The 19,434-nt window shown below is 32.0% G+C and overlaps 1 protein-coding gene across 1 annotated transcript; it reads left to right on the top strand.

Moving 5' to 3' along the window:
- Positions 1–1,196: 1,196 nt before the first annotated feature.
- Positions 1,197–19,104, top strand: LOC127724287 (26S proteasome non-ATPase regulatory subunit 13-like). Its single transcript, XM_052231219.1, has 13 exons — positions 1,197–1,321; positions 6,328–6,406; positions 7,082–7,116; positions 7,920–7,975; positions 8,374–8,417; positions 12,610–12,696; positions 12,972–13,143; positions 14,341–14,420; positions 15,374–15,499; positions 16,339–16,401; positions 17,152–17,232; positions 17,974–18,090; positions 18,796–19,104. The coding sequence occupies exons 1-13, from the start codon at positions 1,221–1,223 to the stop codon at positions 18,889–18,891; spliced, it is 1,137 nt and encodes a 378-aa protein (XP_052087179.1). The 5' UTR covers positions 1,197–1,220; the 3' UTR covers positions 18,892–19,104.
- The last annotated feature ends 330 nt before the right edge of the window (positions 19,105–19,434 follow it).

Below are 19,434 nucleotides of genomic sequence, written 5' to 3'. Positions count from 1 at the left end.
TATGTGCTAGCATCACCACCGAAAGGAGCTCACTACATCAATTAAAATGTATCAATATTATTACTTATCACCGGCATTGCCTGTCCAGTAATTTCTTAATCATGAAATAATGAGACGAATTTTGATATGGTTCTGGTTTAGAACTGAGGTTGAACCGTCTACCGTCTATCGTCTGTCCGTTTGTCCGGGCTTAATTGTAATTGCTCTCACGTGTACAAATCTTATAATACGAATACGAAAGTTTTAGTTTGATTCGGTTCACATATAACAGTCCAAAAATAAGCTCTTGAGAGCCTTTAATATAACATATACATAACATTACAACAGAGAGCATGGAGATAAGATATATAAGCAGCATATATTTCAATATAAAAATAAGGAGATATGGTATGAGTGCCAATGAGACAACTATCCAACAAAATTTGAATATAGTGGATGTAAGCAATTATAGGCAACCGTACGGCCTTCAACATTGAGAAAACCTGTTTAGTCGGCCTCGACATGAAAAATATGAAATAATTCAATTGAGAAAACTAACGCCGGCTTAATTTATAACAAAACAAATTAACGAAAAACAAATGTGACAGCAGGTGGCTGAACCAGCCATTTATTTTGAAAAGGGGGGTTCCAACCATTTGTCCTCATTCAAAAGCATTGGTCGTGAAAAAAGGGCGGTCCTGGATCCGCCACAGCACAGACACGAACCAACGACAACCACTGAATTCAGGCTGTCTCGTTGGCGCATACACTACATTCCTTTTCATAGGGGGAAGGCATCTAAAACTGTCACGATTAATTTACTAGACGACGATCCTGAATATGCATGAAATGTTGCCCGGCCTACTGGACGTTAGCACATAAATTAAGCATTAATTTTTAACGTTGTATGTATCTCTGTCATTTGATAGACAATAGACGATATTTTAATGGCACAAATGCAAATGATTAACATTAGGTATTAAAGTCGCGTCCAATATGAATCCGGCATCTGAATCCCGCCAACAAAAAATAAATATGGCCATGACTATTATGTTACATATAAAAAAATAACAAAACTTTTTTTAAAATGGGAAACAATAAGACGGAAACGTGTAGAAAAATGATTGAAAAAAATGGCATAAATATAATTATAGTAAACACGCGTACCATACAAAAGTACGAAATTGGTGAATTATCTCCCTTTGTATAAATCTTTTTCGTTTGTTCAAAAACATATCGTCATGCCGAGAAACGTTGGTGCTTATTTAGCCGAACAACAAAGAAAAGCTACTGGGGATGTGGCCACAGAATGGGGCCAGCTTGAAGACTTTTATAACAAAAAGTATAACTGACGTCCGATTCATTTTATTTTCAGATTTCCTGAATTAATAAGCTCATCGCCATCGGTGTGAGCCACAGTCACGGACACTGGAACTTCACTTGTTTCAACAGTAAACAAACCCTTTCTTAACATTTGAATGAAAATATAGGGTCTTCATTTTAATGATGAAATAAATGTCAGATGAGTCTGGAAGCTCAATTCAGATTCAGAGAACCTCCAAGCACACCACTTAACTTTGTGATACCAGGGTGTCCAAATTTATCTTTGTAAAAGCTTTTGGCTTTTTGCTCTGCTCTAGATTTAGTTTTTTTTAACAGCCTGTGACTTCAGGCCAGACTTTGCAAAAACCATCTGACCTGTCGGTCCTGACTGCCAAAATTTCACCAGGTCCAGCTTTTTCATGTTTGACACAGAAAAGTGGTCATTGTGGTTCATTCCGTCTTGTTGGTAGTTTGTCTAATCATTGGACACTGGTTTCCTATAGACGTATTTACACTTGTATGCAAATTTGTCCGCCATTAAGTAAAATCACACAGGTTCCCGTAAACTTTGACATCATAATTCAAAACATTTGACGTCACAATTAAAAAGTGATTGTTGCCTGACGTCAAAAGGTGATTCGGGGTAGATCTAAGGTCATTCGGAGGCAAAATATAGCTTAATACTAAAAGTGTAAATACGTTTATTCTACCTTGCGTTATATTGTGGTCAGAAATCATACATTCGGCTGTTGTCTGCTCTTTGGTCAGGTTGTTGTCTCTTTGACATATTCCCCATTTCCATTCTCAATTTTATTGTAACTTTAGAACCACTTAAAGAAATTTCAATGTCGAAGTTGGGGGTTACACATGTTGAACATAATGTTTGCACACAAATTGAAAACAGCTGCAATACGTTGAAGCCTAAATGAAGGACTTGAACATTGATAAGGGGAAGAACAATTGTGTGTTCCTGATTTCCTGACAGACCACATAGTTTGGCTACGACCATAGTGTTTTTGTGAGGATTTCTTCAAAAACTTTTCAGCAGCGAATCATTTGTTTCAACCGCTAATTCATTTAATCGAAATTCATGACAGACAATTCAACCAATACCGCATTTATTTTGTTTATTGACAAATTGCAAATGGCAAACATTATTATAATACCTAACTGGACTATGTGAAAACACAATTTTCTGTATTGAAACAGTTTTTTTCCAAAAGGTATATTGAAATACAAACTTACAGCCTTGACAATATATAAAAAGGAAACCCTTTAAATCTTAAAATACATATTGGCATGATTGGTATGTATCAAAGATGGTTCTTTTTGTATCTTAATTGCATTGTCTAATGATTGAAACCATAATATCTTTTATAACAAACTAGGTTATAATTTACAAAAAAATGAAGGACCAGTAAAAATAGATAAGAAGATGTGGTATGAGTGTCAATGAGACAACTCTCCATCCAAGTCGCAAGGTGTAAGAAGTAAACAAAGGTTGAAGTATGGCCTTCAGTTTGCTTTCTGTTAGTACTTGGTCTGACAGAGAGAAAAAAAGAAGTTTCGCGAACTCTATCATGCTTTCCTTGAGTAGTAGATACATACTAAGCCAGCCATAAGTGGTTGAGGGTTGTTCTAGCCCCAAGTTCCAAGTCGTTTCCTCTCACGTCGATCTGCCCCCATAATAGAATAATGAATAATTTATATTAACATCTGAGGATTTGGTGACATATTTGATTCAGGGTAAATGGAATTAACACAAAGCATCAATGATTAATGCCAGCAGGTAAGTGAAGTATGCCTAATAATGGAGGATCATTCAGATAATTAATTTAAAATCAATACGAAAAGTAGAATGATTGGTACTGCTTTTAAAGCAACATCAGTATGTAAATATGAAGTTATTTTCCATGATAACTTGGAATATCATGGAAATATATAGTTATTACTCCAATGGAACGTATAATTATGTAATCATGATAATGACTTGTTTATATCAAATCAATGTCTATAATTGTCTTGTTTATTCAACAATTGTCTGAGGATCGTGAACCAAAGAAACACCAGTCGTAATCACTTAATTAAATCTTGTTAAGATCACAGTCAGTTGAAAAAATGTTAATTACTGCTGATTAATATTGATGGTACTACATTCTGTTATATATGCTTTTATTTTAATTATGCATACACGATAGTCTTGAAAATTTGTAATAAAAACATTATCAACATAATTGTTTTATACTGCTTAATCATCCGTACTCATTTAACATGTTTAAGGTCAAGGAACAGTAAATAGGCTGTGTCCCACTCCGAGATTTTGGTAAAATTTTGCATACAACTTTGGCTCTTTCAAATATAATTGAAAATTGTAAAGAATAATGCATTTATATCTTTTAATAACTGAAATATTACTTATTGCATTCTTTCAAACTAGGTGAACATATGTATAGAAAACTCAACATAATATCAGCGAAAAAAGTTCTTAAACTTGTCTTAAAATTGTCATGTATCTCCAATTTCAAATCCATAGATTTTTCTTTAAAAAATTATACATGAATTTCCGTTTGAATTATAAAAAATAATCATATGGTCACTGACTTCGTGTTTGGTCTATTAACCAATCTGTTACCTAGTTGGCAGTGAAAAATATCAAAATTCAATGTTTTACGGCCTATAACATGATGACGTTATGCTTATTTTGAAGTTTTGTGGTATTTTTTCACGTAGAACCCCACTTTGAATGATGTATACAGTAAAAACAAAGTCGGTGAGCATATTATTTTACATCATTAAAATGAAAATTTATGAAATAAGGTACAACATACTGGTATACGTTTTTAAAGAAAAATTTTTAGATTCGAAATTGGAGATCTGATAATTTTAATACATATAATTCAGTGTTCCAGCTAGCATGAAATGGAGGGGCGCCGCGCCCCGCCCCCGAAATTTTGCGCCCCTCTGCCTTTTTTATGCGCCCCTCTGTGCCCTTTTGAAAAAAGTTAGACAACGATCTTTTTTCCTCATATCGTCGCCATTTTGTTGAGTTCTTTATACACACACTTCTTTAAGACAACAGATTAAAATTGTTAACACTTGTTTCCTGTATATAATCACCTATTTGATTAGAGTCAGTTACTTAATCAGGTGAAATTTACGACCCTGTCTAATCCCTTTGCCCTGAAGCACCAAACATCCAAGTTAAATGAATTGATTTTTTAACACCTGACGATGCAATATAGAAGTTATAAAATAAAAGTGAACGATGTTCATTTCTATTGTAATTGTTATTTATAAAATAACGTTCATTAAAAAAGAATCATTCCAATAGTATATTGTAAATCGTCAACACGCAAAATGCCGACGAAAAAAAGAAAAATTGACCAACTCGAAAATGACAAGAAGAAAATATCAAAGACATGCCAGTCTATTACATCTTTTTTTCAAGAATAATGACCATCAAAGGTAAAAAAATAATTTAATTCTTTACCTTTATGAAAAATCAAGAAGAAGAAAGGTTTCTGTCAGATATCGCAATTGTTCTTCTATTGTAAATTCCGCCGATTACGGAGCACTCAAAAGTCCGATTTTTATATCATTTTTCTTAAATTGAAATCCGTTTTGACTAACTTTAATATTGATATTATTAGATACACTCAACATGAAATATACGGATATGCATGTTGAATTGATAATAAACTTTCAAAGTCAAATTAATTTATTATTGTGCCGATTACGGAACTCTCGAAAGTCCGATTTTTGTATCAATTTTCTTATTGAAATCCGTTTTGACAAACTTATTGATATTATTAGATACGCTCAACATGAAATTTACGGAGATGCTTGTTGAATTGATAATAAACTTTCAAAGTTGAATTAACAAACTTATTTGTTGAATCAATCTATTTCTCAAGATCGAAATAAAGACAATTGTCTCATTGGCACTCTTATTTAAATTCACAACCAAACCTATTTTCAATGTAAGATGTAGTATAGAGTATTTAACTTAGCTACATGCTTGCTAAAAATATGTCATTATGTGGTAATATTAAGTATTTGTCTAATTGATTTTTTTCAGGAGAACGCGCTAAAGGGCCTTTTTTAAAAACGCGCCCCTCTATTTTCAAATCCTAGCTGGAACACTGTAATTTTATTTAAGAACACTTTTACCTTTTTTATGTTCATCTATTTTGAAAGAATTCAATCAGTAATATTTTAGATCTATAATAAAAGAGATAAATGCATTATTTTTTTGATTTTCAGTTCTAGTCATATGAGCCAAAGTTGTATTAAAAATTTTGCCAAAAACTGTGACATAGATAGCCCAATTACTTTGACGACCTTCAGGTGATAAATTGATTTGAATCTTAATGTAACTGTATAAGTATTTGAGATATTCAAAAAATATTCCAATAAATATCTCATCGAATGAAAATTGAATATTTCAATATTTGTCAAAGGCACACTTTTTTACCATCCTCCTTTTATGTCATTAAAAATTCATATACATGTATCTATTACAATTCATACATATGACTTTTTATTCCTCATAAATTTATTTTTAATTCGGGCCAGATCGACTAAATATAGGGCCAGATCGACTTTAAATATGGGGCTGGATCGAATTAGACAGATTGACTTTGGGCCAAATTGACTTTAAATATGGGGCTGAATCGACTTAGACGGATTGACTTTGGGCCAAATCGACATGAAAGCCGGTTGAGCTTGGGAAGTTCTTCTTTAGGTCAATTGGTTAGAGCTCTGACTTGTAACACAGAGGTCAGGGTTTGAATCGGGATGGGGATAATGTGATTTTCTAATAAGAATGGTGCTCTTACCATGCTTACAGATCAATGGTCGAACCTCACAAGTGAATGACATCAATCATGAACAATCACTTGTTATTGTGAGGGGGGAATGCACAAATGTGAAAGTAGTCTATTTTGAGTGACACAATAGCACTTTTATTAAAATATGTTAAAATATGCAGATAGTATCTTTAATATTCATAAATTAATCTTCCAGGTTATGGCATCAGTTAACATTACGACTTCTAAAGTTTGTGAAACATCCAACATTTGCCAAAGGAGATGGCCTGGTTAAAGTGAGTATGACATTAATTTGTGGTGGACTGATGGTTAAAGCCTATCATGTATTGCCAGGTTTACATCATTTTTAATTCATGATATAAATCAGTTGAGTTTTTGTGAAAGACATAATAGAAAAGGATAAACTTATAGTTGTTAAAAAAATCTTATGGTTTCTTATTTCTATATATATGTATTTTGATAATCCTATATGGTAAAGCTGGAAGCCAGCCTAATGCAATCATAGTAGACTTTAGACAACTTTCTTATTTAGATACAACACCAAAGAAACTTGGAAAGATAATAGAATGTGTTTTATATGAATTTTAATAGTTTGTTAATTTCCTAAGTTTAATAAGACATTGCATGCAATTTGGTATCACAGAGATTTTTGTGTGTTAATTAATGGGTCAGCTAAATGGCTCATGTATATTAATTGAACAACTCCAGTGACAACTTATCAGTGCCAGAAATTTCTTTAGTTACATTACTAACATATATATATGTCATATTCACAACTTTGCATGAAAATTAACAAATAATTTGAAAGCAGTAAAAAAATGAAAAAAGATATTTGGAAAAAAGTGCCAGTTATATTAATTTTCTATATAAGTTTATAATTCCAAACCCATTTAAATACTAATTGTACATTTATCATTGTTTATAAACACATATCTTGGTTTTAATTTCAGTTGTATGAACATTTTATATCAGATTTTGAACACAGGTGAGTACACGCAAGTCGACAGTATGATTACTTATAAAATGGCAAGGACTTTATAATTTTGTTGCAGAAAGCAAGAAATAGGGATGCTGAAACAGCTGCGGTGACAGCAGTCTTTAACTATTTTGTTTAAGCTTAATATTTCAAAATGGAAAATTTCTCACTTAATATATTAATGGGATATAACTGTATTTGATATATGGAATCCTTGCAAGGTTAATGTCTATTTGACAGGGCTCACCTGACCTTGACTTCATGTATCAGAGATCAATGTTTAGTTTTTGTTGTCAAGTCTATATCTCAGATACTTATAGTACACATCCATCTGGCATGGTTGATTTGACCTTGACCTCATTTACATGGATCATTAATAATGTGAAATTAATGTGACACTTGTAGTAAAACATTTATCTGAAAGGCTTTCAACCTAAATTCGATCATGATCAGTAAAATAGGAGAGACATTTCAGTGTGTATACTATTTTAAAGAATAAATTCTCAGTTTTTGCTGATGGCTGATCCAGAAAAAGTTATTGTGGGTCTTTGAAGGTACTTCACTATATATTTCTTGATTGTTTGGATTAGGTGTTCATTTCCCTTTGGTAAAGTTTGTTTTGAATTTCTTTGTAATTGTTTTAATTTAAGCATAGATAATAATAGAACTAAATGGATATTGCAAAACATTAATAAAAAGATGTTTCAAATTTTTCCAATATATAATCAAAAGAATTTTTTTTCGTAACTGTAAGACTTTTCAATATAATCTGTATATTGTCAGCAATACTTCATGTGTTACTGTATTTTCAGGATCAGTCCACTGGCTTTGGCAGAGATGGGAGCATGTATTGTCAGGCAGATTACAGGTTAGTACTTTCATAGACTTACTTTCCATTTTTTAGGATTTCATGGTTAATCAAAAGCAGAAATTTAATACTGTAATACAAATATTCATGTACATATAAACAGAAATAAAAAGGATAATTTATTAAAAATCTTCAAACAAGAATCTTCAACACAGAAAACTAAAGATTGAGAAACATGAACCCCAGGTGAACCCAGGTGTTCAAGGAGGGTAAACAGTTCCTGAACTTCTAGTTGTACTGATCACGTTTCTCATGACAAGTTAAAACCCAGTGATAAATTCCATGTGGGGTTTATATTAAACAAGTAAAGGTAGATTGAATTGTGACATAGATTTATTGTTTGTCTAAGAGTGGAAGATGGTTGTTTATTTATAAATTTTAAACTTTTTGTATTTCAGATCCAAAAGCTGGTGTAGAGTTTTTAGAGAAACTGAAAGAGAAGGTATTGTTAAAAATGTCTTATGCAAGAAGTTACTCAATATTATTGCCATGCATATAAATAAAATCAGAAAATAGCTTTTTGAATTGAATTATAAATACTGGGTTTAAGAGGTATTTACAAATGTAACATCCTATTAGCTGTCTTTAGCATAGGACTATTAAAAATAGTTAGAGGGTGTGGTTCAGGGGTTAGAACATAGTAAAGATAAATAAAATGCTCCGCAGGGCGCAGCTTGATACGACCGCAGAGGTCGAACCCTGAACAGTTGGGGCAAGTATGGACACAACATTCAAGCTTGATACAGCTTTGCATTTGGATTGTGATTAAATATTTGACACAGCATAGGTTTCTGACACAGAATAAATGTGGTCTAAGAACTTAAAATTTTTAAATTGGACATTCACCTATTATGGTCTAATATCCAAAATCTAAATAAATGGTTAGATTCAGCATATCAAAGAACCCCAAGAATTCAATTTTTGATGAAATCAAACAAAGTTTAATTTTGGACCCTTTTGACCTCAATGTGGACAAAGTTGATAACGGGGCCCAAAAATCACAAATCTAAATACATGGTTAGATTCAGCATATCAAAGAACCCCATATATTCAATTTTTGTTGAAATCAAACAAAGTTTAATTTTGGACCCCGATTTGGACCAACTTGAAAACTGGGCCCGTAATCAAAAATCTAAATACGTGTTTAGATTCAGCATATCAAAGAACCCTAAGAATTCAATTTTTGTTAAAATCAAACTAAGTTTTATTTTGGACCCTTTGGACCTTAATGTAGACCAATTTGAAAACGAAACCAAAAATTAAGAATCTAAATACACGGTTAGATTCGGCATATCAAAGAACCCAAATAATTCAATTTTTGATGAAATCAAACAAAGTTTAATTTTGGACCCTTTGGACCTCAATGTGGACCAATTTAAAAACGGGGCCCAAAATCCAAAATCTAAATACACGGTTAGATTCAGCATATTAAAGAACCCCAAGAATTCAAGAATAAAACCCCATTGAAATTGGTCAAGAAATAAGCAATTTATACGAAGTATCTTCTTTTGCACAATACTGTGCAATTAAATATTTCTTGCTATTGCGCAATACTGTACAATTGACAATTTCTTGCTATTGCGCAATATTGTGCTATTGGATATTTCTTGCTATTGCGCAATACTGTGCAATTGAAGATTTCTTGCTATTGCGCAATACTGTGCAATTGAAGATTTCTTGCTATTGTGCAATACTGTGCAATTGAAAATTTCTTGCTATTGCACAATACTTATTATATAATAATTTACACATCCTGTTTGGTGTGTATCTCCTACCATATCATTATTATTTGCTTTTAAATGTAAATCAGAAATAACCAACTTAAAATGGAAAATTTTAAAAGAAAAAAAAAAAAAATCCCCCCCCCAAATTTATTGAACCCCCTTATGATTCATCACCCCCAAACTTAATCCTCACCTTCCCTTTGTGGTATGGTACCTTGCAGTACAATTTCAGAGAGATCCATACACTTGAACACAAGTTATTGTCTGGAAACTAGAAAAATGCTTATTTTTGGCCCCTTTTTGGCCCCAAATTCCTAAACGTTTAGGGCAATTACCCCCAAACTCAAACCCAGCTTTCCCTTTGTGATATGGAACCTTGTAGTACAATTTCAGAAAGATCCATACACTTACACACAAGTTATTGTCCTGAAACTAGAAAAATGCTTGTTTTTTGCCCCTTTTTTGCCCCTAATTCCTAAAATATTGAGGCAATTACCCCCATCATCAATCCCAGCCTTCCCTTTGTGGTATGGTACCTTGCAGTACAATTTCAGAGAGATCCATACACTTGAACACAAGTTATTGTCTGGAAACTAGAAAAATGCTTATTTTTGGCCCCTTTTTGGCCCCCAATTCCTAAACGTTTCGCAATTACCCCTAAACTCAATTCCAGCTTTCCCTTTATGATATGGAACCCTGTAGTACAATTTCAGAAAGATCCATACACTTACACACAAGTTATTGTCATGAAACTAGAAAAATGCTTGTTTTTTGCCCCTTTTTTCAAAATTTTGGCCCCTAATTCCTAAAATTTTGAGGCAATTACCCCCAAAATCAATCCCAGCATTCCTTTTGTGATATGGAACCTTGTGGTACAATGTCAGAGAGATCCATACACTAACACACAAGTTGTGTCTGGAAGTTACAAAAATGCTTATTTTTGGCCCCTTTTTGGCCCCTAATTCCTTTACTGTTGGTACCATAACCCCCAAAATCAATCCCAACCTTCCTTTTGTGGTATTGAACCTTGTGGTAAAATTTCATAGAGATCCATTCACTTAAACTAAAGTTAGAGTGCGAAAACCAATGTGTCTTCGGACGACGCCGGACGACGCCAACGTCATACCAATATACGACCACAAATCGTATAAAAATGAAAAGGATTCAAATGATTGATCTTAATTTTTAACATTAATTTTAGCGGATTTTCCTTTAATAATCTGTTTTTGAGGCTACAGACTTTTCAATGCAAAATGAAGTCAATGAAATTAATGCTTTAAGATTTAGACTGCAAGTAAGAGAAATAAACTCATCATACATGTAGATGAATTACAGTAAAATTTTCTTTTCTTTTTATACCTATATAGAAATAAGGATATGTGGTATGATTGAGACAACTATACACCCAAGTTTAAATGAAGTGGATGTAAGCAATTATAGGCAACCGTATGGCCTTCAACAATGAGAAAAACCCATACCGTATAGTCAGCGATATATGGCCCCGACATGAAAAATATGAAACAATTCAATTGAGAAAGCTGACAGCCTAATTTATAACAAAACAATTTGTGACAAACAAATATGGCAGACATGAACCAACAACAATCACTGAACTACAGGCTCCTGACTTGGGACAGGCATATAAAGAATGTGGCGGGGTTAAACATGTTTGAGCGCTCAACCCTCCCCCTATGATTGCAGTAGCCGTGTTCATTGTCTCCTTCCATTAATCCTTATGCCATAATAGAATATAATCTTCAATTCCTATTTCAAGTAAATGTACTAATAGAAAAGAAAGGGTATGGGGTATCCATCCATGACACAAAATCAGTATATGCACAGCTAAAAACACAAAAAGCAAATTGCTGTTTTTCATCTCAAATTCACAGTAAGGCCTTCAATATGGAGCAAAAAAACTCTCACCTCACTGCAAGTTTTGGATGGCCCCTAGCAGCAGTTTGTGCGGAATTCTTTACAAACTGACGATCACGCCACAACTGTGAATTGAAGAAAGCCATGTAGTAATATCAATAAAATAAATCTGGCAAAGAAATCAAATAAATGGATTTCAATCAAGATTATTATTACTTCATCAAAAGTAGTGGGTTGTGCATCCTTTGTCTAGATTCTGTACGTCAGAATTCTTAAGAAGAAATTTTTAACAAGCCAGATTTTAGATTTATTTTTACAATATGTGCAGTTCGCTTATCGTCTCAAACAGTACTACTGAATGAATTCCAGACAAAATAATATCTCTCCCTCTGTGTTGTTTAGTATTGCATCATATGCATATAACAACATGGGGCAAGGATTATGAGCAAGCCAAGGCTTCCTTTGATTTAGCTTTATTTCTATTAGACTTTGTTTATTACCCTAAAGAAAATGAAGAATCTGTTCAATTGTTAAGAGTTTTACCACATGAAATTTGCGTTTGTCCATCATGCAGGAAAGAAATTATTTTCCAGTTATTCTTTTATATCCTTCACAAGAGACAAGATGTTGAAGAAGCGAGACTTCATACGACAGAAGCACTGTATTAATTTATTTTCATGGGTACCAATTTTCATGGATTGAGGAAAAATTGTATTTTTGTGATATTTGAATTCATGGTTTTGCTTAAGTCTGAATACAAGCCTATAGAAAATTTGTACTTTTGTTGACCATTTAAATTTGTGGTTCCCCATACCAACGAAATCCATGAAAATTAGTTTCCAATGAATAATAATAAATCCACTGTATATGTTTTTCTAGCATCAGATAAATTTATGCAAAATTAACACTAATCATTGTGAAGTCCCATTAATGTACAATTGATGAATACATGCAAATAAATATTTGGGATTTGACCTAAGCAGATATAACAACAGATGTGAATCTACATTTTATAATTAAAGAAACTTTTGTTTGTAGGTGAAGGCCAGTGATGAAGCTAAAGTACTATGTATGACATCAAGTGGACTAATTTGTTTGAGGACTAAAGAAATGGAGAAAACTAAGGTAAGCGTTGTGCAATTATATTTGCTGATTTTTATTTCCATATAAAAAACATTAGCATTACTAATAACTTAGATATCTTCATCACTCTTGACCCTACAATTATTTAGGAGTCAAATGGAATGTTAAAAGAAGGGTTATTGTAATACCTAGGGCAGGGGGTAAATTTCTTTTTGGTAATTTTCATAAAAATTTAAGGTTCTCTGTGAGATCATTATGCAGGGTTTGCCTTTTTCATGCCATCTGGAAAGTTTTCATAGATTCACGTATATTTTCAGACTCTTGTTGAAGAATGCCACGGTATCATGGAAACATTCGATGGCGTCACCACGGTGCACAGTAGGTTTTATGATTTATCAAGTAACTACTACAAATTGATGGGAAACCATGCAGACTATTACAAAGAAGCCCTCAGATATCTTGGTTGTATGCAAATGGAAGACATAGCAGGTATATAGACCACTTTATTTATTGTTAAGTCATGTAATTTAAAAATAAGGAGATGTGGTATGATTGCCAATGAAACAACTATCCACCAAAGTTCAAATGAAGTGGATGCATAAATTCAAAAGACCACTTTCGAGTTCGTTGTATTTCCGTCAAAAACTTTGGTTTTAGTGAACATCATTCGTGTATTTAGGAGCATCGTCAATTCCTTCCCATGTTGAGCGAGCTGTTGAAAAAAATATGATGCTTTATTTCATGAATTATTCGGCAAATTAGATTCATATAGTTGATAATCAGCACTGCTGTCATTAGGTAATAGTGATAAGGTACCTATGGAACAACTTTATTTCTAGTTTATCCTGCATAATGACGATCACGAAGATGCTTGATGAACTTTAATAGTGCAGGGATACAGGTGATCCTCTCTATCTGGTAAATGACGTCATAAAGGCACACATATTGACAGAACTTTTCCGGTGAAGGACATAACTCGAAAATGGTCTATTTTAGGGTTCATACCAATAGGATTAAGATTAGACTTTTACTTTTCTCTGTTCAATTTGCTTGTTGCTCGTGTAAGATCAGAAGACATCCCATCAGGGGTCGTGTTTAGAAGTTTTATGCAAATTTTTAATCAGTCAATCATTTCAATTGAAGTGCTTGCACTTTGTATTCAAATTTTTCCCTGTAAACACAAATTTACCAAATGAATAAATATTTCTACAAACTGAAAATGTATAGTTATTTTATTAAACATTTTATCTGTTTAACATATCTAGGGCTATTCCAGAAAAAGGTGTCTCCTGGGTGCAGATTGCCCATGAAATTAAGGGGTACCACCAACACATTAGAATTAACGTGCAATATTTGTTTTACATAGAAAATTTTGAACTATACCTCCCACCAACATAATAATCAACCAATGGCGTTCTGCCCCCTAGTGACACTTTTTTTCTAGAATAGCCCTTAGGAAATGGAGACAATTTACCATCATGATATGTTTGACTCCAAAAATTAGTTAAAGTGAATGGTAATTGCTTGTTCATATTTCTTAAATTTGTTGAATTTGCAAAAAAAAATCATAAATATATATGAAATTTAATGTCATTAGTAATGTGTTCAAAATACAGCACATAGGTAGGAGTGCTTTTATTTCATCAAATTTTTTTGTTACAAGAGATATTTCTGTTCTTATTTTAGCATCAGAACAAGTAGAGAGAGCATTTAATTTAGGCCTGGCAGCTGTGTTAGGGGAAGGTGTCTATAATTTTGGAGAATTGGTAAGGAATTATTAGTATACATCTACATAGGATATCTCTAACATTTATTGAAAATAAGAAGATATATACAGCCTCATAAATATTCTTTGATGTATAACGCGTGTGGAGCACGAGACAAATAAGTCAATTAATAGAGCCATGATTTTTTTTTTTATATTTTCCATGTCTTCCCATTTGTTAATTAAACTTTTCCTTGTTAAATTGATTTGTTGTAATAAATTTTTCTTTCAGAATAAGTTCTTACTATTTACCTTCGAGTGCATGTTTATTTACATTCTTTCATCACGGTTTTCCCCTTGCACTTGCACTGTGCTTTGGCCGAAGTTCTATCGAGAGGTCTCGTAGTTAAGGTCACTGCATATATGCGAATTAGTGTACGAGAAGACAATAATTCAATAGCATTACATTTATGAAGATTCTGATGATATAAAGGACTTTCTTTTACAAGAAAGTTCACATACACATGTTATGTGGTACATGTAAAACTTAACCATTCAAGTATGTTAAACATATTCAGGTTTTTTTTTTAATTTGAATTTTCATATGACTTTAATAAGTCTTTTTTATTTAAAAAAAAAATATTTTAGAAATAAGCCAGATAATAGGGATAATCAGTAATCAAAGAATATAAGTAATTCCCTAGGAACAGAAATTGGGAAAGATAATTGCTCAATTAGGGGAGATAACTCAGCTTTATATTATGGCATGTTGATCAGTTTTTTACAGAAGTTTGTAAAGTATCATGAAGTAGAAAAATAATATGAAACAGTTTAAATTAATTATTTTTTATATCCTGAAAAGTATTTGATCTGCAGAACTACAAGCTGTTATTGTTTTATATACCAAAAATAATTAATCTATGAATTATCCATATGGAATATAAATGAAATTGAGTGTTCTTTACTTCATATAACACTCTTTTAATCTTTCATCAACTATATTATCCATTTCAGCTGGCTCATCCTATCTTAGAATCTCTAAAGACCACAGATAAGTCCTGGCTAGTAGATTTATTGTTTGCCTTTAACAGTGGAAACATCTCTAGGTTTGATGAACTCAAAAAAAGCTGGACAACACAGGTATAGTTCATTTTTTCGTTAAAAGATATCAAATTATTGAGAATTAAAGATGTTAAAACAAGATATAAACAGCATATGAATTTATAAAGGTTAAACTAGTATTAATGTGTGCTGCTTTCTCCAGAAATTTTTGCAATGTTTTATTATTATGAAAATTGTGATGTGATAGGTTTTGCAAAACTTGAAAACTAGCATTTTTAAACTTTAAAGCATTATTTGTATGCAGCATTTCTCAAAATCACAGTAATGAATACTACATAAGTTCGTTCCATGATTCATAAATGTGATACTGTAGTGCTTGAACAATAAGTCTTATTTTCAAGGTCAAGGTCATACTATGACAGAAACTTTCCTGATATTACATTCAATCAAGGCCATGCCTAGTCCTCAGGGTGACAATTGCAAGATATCTTTTTATTGTGTCCAGAGCTTTTTTTCTCACTGTTTTTTTTTTTGTGATATTTTAAGCAATTGTTGCCCAGTGGGCAAGTCACGACCTTGATAGATTGTAATATCAGAAAAGTTACCCTCATAGTATACACAATTGAAAGAGATTAATTTAATGAGTGATTTGTTGATATAAGATGAAAAAACTTTAAAAAATGAAAAACCAGCGGTACTTGTGGTAGATGTGCAAAAAATAGATATTCCAATCAATTATGAATAGGATTATTATGTCTTTATTTATCTTAGTAGAAGAGTTTTGCTCTTTCAGAAATTTTATTTCTATATCAGTTTCCCCAAGGTAAATACTACTGGTACAATTTTTTTTTCCAGATTTAGTATAGTGTTTTAATTTTATCCATGACTAATATATATAAAAACTTCTGTATTTTCAGCCAGATTTAGCAGCTAATGAAATTCCAATGAGACAAAAAATATCACTGTTATGTTTAATGGAGGTAAGAGTACATACTTGTATTTCAACAATTTAGAAGTTTCTCTGATGATGGAGACAGTCCATTTATGAAAGTGGAAATGACAAATTTTCATGGTTTTTCTGTTCCTTGAGCTTCATATATTCAGACAAAATCAGTTTTGTTAAAAAATTAACTCTTTTAGTGTTTATGGTTTTATTTCCACGATTCTGGATTTAGATAATAAGAATAAGAAAATTGATTATGTTTACAAAGAAAAAAATTGCTGAAATTGTTTTGCACAGTCAATCTAAGCAGTTGCTGGGTTTTGTAAAGAAAACTTCATAAGATGAGCAATGATGTAAAGAATAAAATGGCTTTATAAACACCAAATAGTGTCGCGATGGTCTGACGACATAAAAAGACCAAATGAAAATTTTATTAATTTTCCTTACTTCTCTTCTGACACATTTCGTTGGTGTCTGAAAGTTATTTTGTTAGCAGCTACATTTTCATTGCATGCTGGCCAACATTTTTGTTTGTTGCATTTAATGTTTTTGATAAATGCTGTAAGAGGTAATCTAAGCCATCATAGCCAGAACCACTTGACATGGAAACTATATCACCTTAATTAAGGACAAGATGATGCCATCTCTATAATTTGAAAGAAATAAAACAACTGGTGATGCAATCATGTGCAATTAAGAATACAGTTGGCAATTAATATCTAGAAAAGCAAAGAAATTACTACTTTTACATTATTGATGAAATAAATGTTTTAATGTTATTTTCCAGATGACTTTTAAAAGACCAGCAAATGACAGACAGTTAACATTTAAAGATATATCTGCAGAAACAAAGTTACCAGTAAATGAGGTATGTAGAAATGAGAGACAAAATGTTTACTATACAGTAAAACCTGTATAAACCAGCTGGCTATGGGACTATGAAAAAGGGCCGGTTTAGACAGTGGGCAGGTTTATTCAGGTTTCCTCTTTGACAGGAAGTTATTGACTTATGACGTCAGATATTTTGCATGTAAAAGTTCTGTCTCATTGTAAATTGTAAACTAATAAATACAAATATAGTAATAATCTATTTATTAAAGTAGTAATGTCATGGTTTGTGTGAAAATATTGTGACATCAACATTACAAGTGTTCACTGCCTTTTCACCATTTAACTACGCACGATCTTTGTTTTGAGTCTTCGTATTCATTGGCTTTAAAAATTTCAGAAATTGGTTGTCCTCGTAATTTGAATCTGCTTGACCGTACTTTGAAAACTACCATAAAAATATTTTCAGTACTGTAAATTCAGCCATTTTTTAGATGTTTTCGTTATTTTGTAAATTGCGATCGAAAAGGTTTCATCAAAGTAAAAACTTGTATTTCAAAAATTTGAATACATAATTTGTATGCAGCATTTCCTGAAATCACAATAATTTATCATGCATTAAAGCCCATTCTTCAACAAAAGCATTTATAAATAGATGCACAAATTTCTAAATTACTATGAAATTTACAGTATTTCACTGTAATTAAAAGAAACTACTTGAATGGTGTTTAGAAAACAAAAAAACCAACCTTGATGTTAATCAGATTTATCATTTTTCCAGGTAGAATTGCTGGTTATGAAGGCTTTGAGTTTAGGATTAGTGAAAGGATTTATAGATGAAATAGACCAGAAAGTATCACTAACATGGGTCCAACCTCGGGTATTAGATCTACAACAGGTTTGTTCATAATTTAGGGGTTTATATATAATTGTATTGAATAATAGCATTTGTTATCCATCAATATATGTGTATTGATAACAAATTGAGTTTATTGGCAATGTATTGTTGCAAATGGTTATCAATTATCAAATCTAAAACTGATGCTGGTAAATTAAAAAAAAAAAAAACATATCTAAAAGCTTGTCATGGACTCATAGAATAGAACATCAAAATTAACATCAAAATATATAGAACTGCATTTCAATGATAATTTGATGTTAAGGTTAGGTTAGATGAATTTATAATGAACTCATCACAGATACCAGGATTGAAATTGTGTATGCCAGATGCTTGTTTCATCTTCAAAAGACTAACTAGTGAAGCTTGAATCAAAAAAGTTAAAAAGTCCAAATAAAGTATGAAGTTAAATAGCATTGAATACCCAAATTTCTGAAAGGTTTTGTCAAATACAGCTATGGTAATCTATTCCTGGGGTAGAAAAATCCTTAGTATTTTCTAAAATTCAAAGTTTTGTAAACAGTTAATTCATAATTATGACCCTATCATTGATAATAAATGTCAACACAGAAGTGCTGACAACTGCGCTGGTGATACCCTCATGGAGGATACCTTAACCAGCAGTGACATCGACCCAGTGGTTGTAAATAAACTCTTCACAGATACCAGGATTAGTTAATACTAATTATATATTCTATATTTTAGGTATCCACAATGCAGAAGAGATTAGAACAATGGTGTTCAGATGTTTTAACCATGGAGAAATTAGTGGAACTGAAAGCTCATGACATCCTTACTTAATCATACAACAGTGCTCTATATAATTTATACTTTTGTTATAAAGAATTCATGTTTTAAAGTGGATTATAAAACAAGGACATTACGTAATATGAAGAAAAAATTGACAATAATACAACAGTATAGATTTAGAAGATTTTGGCTTCTAACCATCTCAAATCATTGTAGCATTTCATACTTGTTGTTAGTTATAATTAAAAGACAAAAATAATGTTATTCATGCATGCTTTTCTATGGTATTGGGGATGCATTCATTATCATGGGTACAAATTTTTGTGGATTGGGGAAAAATTATATTTTCGTGGGATTTTTAATTCATGGTTTTAAAAAACATTGCATTCAAGCCTATAGGAATTTGTATTTTGTTTGTAAGAATACTTAAATTGATGGTTCACCTTAACTCACGAAATACCAAATAAGTACCAGTAGTTCTCAAGTAATAATAAATCCAAAGCATATTAGGGCTATTCCATTCAACCAAGAACCATTTTTTAGATAATTTTGCATAATGGTAATAGACTGAAAAAAGACCCATGACCCACATTC

Source organism: Mytilus californianus, unplaced genomic scaffold (genome assembly GCF_021869535.1).
Source record: "Mytilus californianus isolate M0D057914Y unplaced genomic scaffold, xbMytCali1.0.p SCAF_14, whole genome shotgun sequence".
NCBI lineage: Eukaryota > Metazoa > Mollusca > Bivalvia > Mytilida > Mytilidae > Mytilus > Mytilus californianus.
This window is presented reverse-complemented; position numbering and strand designations above follow the sequence as displayed.